At 45.7% G+C, this 6,460-nt stretch overlaps 2 protein-coding genes across 8 annotated transcripts in view; one reads left to right on the plus strand and one right to left on the minus strand.

Moving 5' to 3' along the window:
• LOC118382331 (hippocalcin-like protein 1) overlaps positions 1-39 on the plus strand; it is a 102,351-nt gene extending 102,312 nt beyond the window's left edge. Inside the window, exon 5 of the mRNA XM_052469298.1 lies at positions 1-39. This exon is cut by the window's left edge and continues 473 nt beyond it. The gene's annotated coding sequence lies outside the window, so the exon portion shown is untranslated.
• Positions 40-505: 466 nt separating this feature from the next.
• LOC127909165 (ice nucleation protein-like) lies at positions 506-5,109 on the minus strand. 7 transcript variants are annotated; one of them, XM_052469287.1, is made up of 4 exons: positions 5,010-5,109; positions 4,260-4,334; positions 3,535-3,584; positions 506-2,921 (listed from the first exon to the last, which is right to left on the minus strand). In XM_052469287.1, the coding sequence occupies exon 4, from the start codon at positions 2,427-2,429 to the stop codon at positions 1,455-1,457; it is 975 nt and encodes a 324-aa protein (XP_052325247.1). In that variant the 5' UTR covers positions 2,430-2,921; positions 3,535-3,584; positions 4,260-4,334; positions 5,010-5,109; the 3' UTR covers positions 506-1,454. The 7 variants fall into 7 exon arrangements, with proteins under 7 accessions (XP_052325247.1, XP_052325246.1, XP_052325245.1 ...); XM_052469286.1 differs by having other exon boundaries at positions 4,260-4,359; positions 4,935-5,066; XM_052469285.1 differs by having other exon boundaries at positions 4,260-4,359; positions 4,910-5,043.
• Positions 5,110-6,460: the final 1,351 nt, after the last annotated feature.

The raw sequence follows: 6,460 nt of genomic DNA on the forward strand, positions 1-6,460 counted from the left end.
GGGGGAGAGAATTAAGGGAACATTCCATCCTGAGAACCATTCATGGCCCTCTGTGTTCTAATTATTCTGTTCAATAGATTATGTTTCTCCTCCAATCAAGGCACAGCTTCTACAATTCTGTTTATGTGTAAAAAGAATGCATATATATATATATATATATATATATGACATCATACAAAATTAATAGCCACGTATATCTGTCTTTTATAACTCGGTGCATTCAGAAGGCAGTATTATGTAACTGTGCTCTGATCCGATATGGGAATTCCGTAGCGGTTTTCCGTAGGGGGAATATGAGACAGGGAAAGGAAAGGAGTTGGGAGTTTTCCTGCTAACTGATCTTCCACTGGGGGCTGTTGAAAATACCATTGGGTTTGAATTATTGATTGTTATTATTTTATTACATAGTAATGTTTCTCCTCATGTTCTTTACTGATTCGTTTTAATCATCGTGGTTGTATTTTTGATTTTGCCATTGAAGACGATCGTAACCCAATACTGGAGAAGAATCGAGAGAAAGATAGAAAGAAAGATAGAAAGATAGAGAAATAGAAAGACACTTGGATAATGACTTGTCTTTGGAGACCGTCTGTCTCATATCTGTCCACGATGGAAAGGGAAAACGAAGAACATTTGATTAGATAATGCATTTGATCAACGAAACCGGTAGCAGCAAATCATATCATTTGAGCCGCCACGAGTGTATGCATGCATGCATGCGTGTGTGTGTGTGTGTGTGTGTGTGTATGTCTGAGTGTGTGTGTGCATGTGTGTACAGTATGCATGTGTACAGTTTGTGTATGTCCAGGCTAACTTAACAGTCTAATCAATAATGTTGTTTATTGACATGTAATATAAAGTATTTTAAAGTTGTTTATTTGAACACTTTATTACATCACTGAGCAGTGAAGTCGTCACATTGTCAACAAACACTGCATGGTACACACACAAAAACACAGGAAATATGATTAGTAGCTTTTCTCTCTTCAGCAGCACTCTTACTGTAGCCTACCAGACCACTCTTACTGTAGCCTACCAGACCACTCTTACTGTAGCCTACCAGACCACTCTTACTGTAGCCTACCAGACCACTCTTACTGTAGCCTACCAGACCACTCTTACTGTAGCCTACCAGACCACTCTTACTGTAGTCTACCAGACCACTGTTACTGTAGTCTACCAGACCACTGTTACTGTAGTCTACCAGACCACTCTTACTGTAGCCTACCAGACCACTCTTACTGTAGCCTACCAGACCACTCTTACTGTAGCCTACCAGACCACTCTTACTGTAGTCTACCAGACCACTCTTACTGTAGTCTACCAGACCACTGTTACTGTAGTCTACCAGACCACTCTTACTGTAGTCTACCAGACCACTCTTACTGTAGTCTACCAGACCACTCTTACTGTAGTCTACCAGACCACTCTTACTGTAGTCTACCAGACCACTCTTACTGTATGTAGCCTACCAGACCACTCTTACTGTAGTCTACCAGACCACTCTTACTGTAGCCTACCAGACCACTCTTACTGTAGTCTACCAGACCACTCTTACTGTAGTCTACCAGACCACTGTTACTGTAGTCTACCAGACCACTCTTACTGTAGCCTACCAGACCACTCTTACTGTAGCCTACCAGACCACTCTTACTGTAGTCTACCAGACCACTCTTACTGTAGTCTACCAGACCACTCTTACTGTAGTCTACCAGACCACTCTTACTGTAATCTACCAGACCACTCTTACTGTAGCCTACCAGACCACTCTTACTGTAGTCTACCAGACCACTCTTACTGTAGTCTACCAGACCACTCTTACTGTAGTCTACCAGACCACTCTTACTGTAGCCTACCAGACCACTCTTACTGTAGTCTACCAGACCACTCTTACTGTAGTCTACCAGACCACTCTTACTGTAGTCTACCAGACCACTCTTACTGTAGCCTACCAGACCACTCTTACTGTAGCCTACCAGACCACTCTTACTGTAGCCTACCAGACCACTCTTACTGTAGCCTACCAGACCACTCTTACTGTAGTCTACCAGACCACTCTTACTGTAGTCTACCAGACCACTCTTACTGTAGTCTACCAGACCACTCTTACTGTAGTCTACCAGACCACTCTTACTGTAGTCTACCAGACCACTCTTACTGTAGTCTACCAGACCACTCTTACTGTAGCCTACCAGACCACTCTTACTGTAGCCTACCAGACCACTCTTACTGTAGCCTACCAGACCACTCTTACTGTAGCCTAGCAGACTACACACAGAAGATGCATGTCCCGTCTTTGCGCACTCGTGTGTGTGTGTGTGTGTGTGTGTGTCCGTGTGTGCCACTTTGAGACAGACCCCTTCCCTCCATCCCTCCTTCCCTCCCTCGTCTCCTAGACATAGAGAACACACTAAGGGCTTCATTATCATTCTCAATCCCAATGCGTCTGTGTTATCTTCCTATGTGTACTTAGCCAACAGGCAGTAGAACCAAGAAAAATGTGTCCCAAATGACACCCTATTCCCTATATAGTGCACTACTTTTTGACCAAGGCCCCATAGGGCTCTGGACGAGTGCATACTTCAGAATGTATACTGCACTGCACCTCTGCTAATGGTCTCCCAGTGTCACTGCCCCCTGCTGGTTGGATGAGGAACAGTCGCTGCTACACTGCTGCTAAATTATTTGACAGGTTTTCCAGAAATCTCAGTAGGAAGATTCTCAGATTTCCTGCTGATTCCAGGGATTTTTCCAACCGGGATTTCTGGAAAAAGCTGGACATTTTGGAAAAGTTACCAGAATTCTGCAACCCTATTCCATTCTACCTACCCCTCTTCTATACTGTCCTACCTACCCCTCTTCAATACAGTCCCACCTACCCCTCTTCTATACCGTCCTACCTACCCCTCTTCTATACCATCCTACCCCTCTTCTATACAGTCCTACCTACCCCTCTTCTATACAGTCCTACCTACCCCTCTTCTATACCATCCTAGCCCTCTTCTATACCGTCCTACCTACCCCTCTTCTATACCATCCTACCCCTCTTCTATACAGTCCTACCTACCCCTCTTCTATACCATCCTACCCCTCTTCTATACCGTCCTACCTACCCCTCTTCTATACAGTCCTACCTACCCCTCTTCTATACAGTCCTACCTACCCCTCTTCTATACAGTCCCACCTACCCCTCTTCTATAAAGTCCCACCTACCCCTCTTCTATACAGTCCTACCTACCCCTCTTCTATACAGTCCTACCTACCCCTCTTCTATACAGTCCCACCTACCCCTCTTCTATACAGTCCCACCTACCCCTCTTCTATACAGTCCCACCTACCCCTCTTCTATACAGTCCTACCTACCCCTCTTCTATACAGTCCTACCTACCCCTCTTCTATACAGTCCTACCTACCCCTCTTCTATACAATCCTACCTACCCCTCTTCTATACCGTCCTACCTACCCCTCTTCTATACAGTCCCACCTACCCCTCTTCTATACAGTCCCACCTACCCCTCTTCTATACCGTCCTACCTACCCCTCTTCTATACCGTCCTACCTACCCCTCTTCTATACCGTCCTACCTACCCCTCTTCTATACAGTCCTACCTACCCCTCTTCTATACAGTCCTACCTACCCCTCTTCTATACAGTCCTACCTACCCCTCTTCTATACAGTCCTACCTACCCCTCTTCTATACAGTCCCACCTACCCCTCTTCTATACAGTCCCACCTACCCCTCTTCTATACAGTCCCACCTACCCCTCTTCTATACAGTCCCACCTACCCCTCTTCTATACAGTCCCACCTACCCCTCTTCTATACAGTCCTACCTACCCCTCTTCTATACAGTCCTACCTACCCCTCTTCTATACAGTCCTACCTACCCCTCTTCTATACAATCCTACCTACCCCTCTTCTATACCGTCCTACCTACCCCTCTTCTATACAGTCCCACCTACCCCTCTTCTATACAGTCCCACCTACCCCTCTTCTATACCGTCCTACCTACCCCTCTTCTATACCGTCCTACCTACCCCTCTTCTATACCGTCCTACCTACCCCTCTTCTATACAGTCCTACCTACCCCTCTTCTATACAGTCCTACCTACCCCTCTTCTATACAATCCTACCTACCCCTCTTCTATACCGTCCTACCTACCCCTCTTCTATACAGTCCCACCTACCCCTCTTCTATACAGTCCCACCTACCCCTCTTCTATACCGTCCTACCTACCCCTCTTCTATACTGTCCTACCTACCCCTCTTCTATACCGTCCTACCTACCCCTCTTCTATACAGTCCTACCTACCCCTCTTCTATACAGTCCTACCTACCCCTCTTCTATACAGTCCTACCTACCCCTCTTCTATACAGTCCCACCTACCCCTCTTCTATACAGTCCTACCTACCCCTCTTCTATACAGTCCCACCTACCCCTCTTCTATACAGTCCCACCTACCCCTCTTCTATACAGTCCCACCTACCCCTCTTCTATACAGTCCTACCTACCCCTCTTCTATACAGTCCTACCTACCCCTCTTCTATACAGTCCTACCTACCCCTCTTCTATACAATCCTACCTACCCCTCTTCTATACTGTCCTACCTACCCCTCTTCTATACAGTCCCACCTACCCCTCTTCTATACAGTCCCACCTACCCCTCTTCTATACCGTCCTACCTACCCCTCTTCTATACTGTCCTACCTACCCCTCTTCTATACCGTCCTACCTACCCCTCTTCTATACAGTCCTACCTACCCCTCTTCTATACAGTCCTACCTACCCCTCTTCTATACAGTCCTACCTACCCCTCTTCTATACAGTCCTACCTACCCCTCTTCTATACAGTCCCACCTACCCCTCTTCTATACAGTCCTACCTACCCCTGTTCTATACAGTCCTACCTACCCCTCTTCTATACAGTCCCACCTACCCCTCTTCTATACAGTCCCACCTACCCCTCTTCTATACAGTCCCACCTACCCCTCTTCTATACAGTCCCACCTACCCCTCTTCTATACAGTCCTACCTACCCCTCTTCTATACAGTCCCACCTACCCCTCTTCTATACAGTCCCACCTACCCCTCTTCTATACAGTCCCACCTACCCCTCATCTATACAGTCCTACTTTCCCCTCTTCTATACAGTCCTACCTACCCCTCTTCTATACAGTCCTACCTACCCCTCTTCTATACAGTCCCACCTACCCCTCTTCTATACAGTCCCACCTACCCCTCTTCTATACAGTCCCACCTACCCCTCTTCTATACAGTCCCACCTACCCCTCTTCTATACAGTCCTACCTACCCCTCTTCTATACAGTCCTACCTACCCCTCTTCTATACAGTCCTACCTACCCCTCTTCTATACAGTCCTACCTACCCCTCTTCTATACAGTTCTACCTACCCCTCTTCTATACAGTCCTACCTACCCCTCTTCTATACAGTCCTACCTACCCCTCTTCTATACAGTCCTACCTACCCCTCTTCTATACAGTCCTACCTACCCCTCTTCTATACAGTCCTACCTACCCCTCTTCTATACAGTCCTACCTACCCCTCTTCTATACAGTCCTACCTACCCCTCTTCTATACAGTCCTACCTACCCCTCTTCTATACAGTCCCACCTACCCCTCTTCTATACAGTCCTACCTACCCCTTTCTATACAGTCCTACCTACCCCTCTTCTATACCATCCTACCCCTCTTCTATACAGTCCTACCTACCCCTCTTCTATACAGTCCTACCTACCCCTCTTCTATACAGTCCTACCTACCCCTCTTCTATTCCCACTGCCTCTAAAACTGGTACCTTCAGTTGGATCAATATTATTATTATTTTTTCTGTTGCATGAAAACCTCCAGCAAAGATTGTGATGTTTCTTCCTGTTTTGACCCGAATCAATGACAAATATACCTTTGTGTATTTCAAACATGTGTCTGTTTTTCTTCTCCTTTGGGTTCATTTTAAGATTTGTGATTCGGGTTGAGTTTATTAATTAGAGTAAAAATGCAAAATATCAAATTATAGACCATATTAAGTGTTCCTTATGACATGAAAATTATTTTTAGTTTGACTCCATTTCTCTCCGAACATTTAGTTATCTAGTGCTCTGACATGTCTTACACTGTTATTACTACACGGGAGAGTGACTGTTAACATCAGGCATTACACTGTTATTACCACACGGGAGAGTGACTGCTAACATCAGGCATTAATTACACTGTTATTACCACACGGGAGAGTGACTGCTAACATCAGGCATTAATTACACTGTTATTACCACACGGGAGAGTGACTGCTAACATCAGGCATTACACTGTTATTACCACACGGGAGAGTGACTGCTAACATCAGGCATTAATTACACTGTTATTACCACACGGGAGAGTGACTGTTAACATCAGGCATTACACTGTTATTACCACACGGGAGAGTGACTGTTAACATCAG

The sequence above is a fragment of the Oncorhynchus keta genome, chromosome 19 (assembly GCF_023373465.1).
Source record: "Oncorhynchus keta strain PuntledgeMale-10-30-2019 chromosome 19, Oket_V2, whole genome shotgun sequence".
NCBI classification, from domain to species: Eukaryota; Metazoa; Chordata; class Actinopteri; order Salmoniformes; family Salmonidae; genus Oncorhynchus; species Oncorhynchus keta.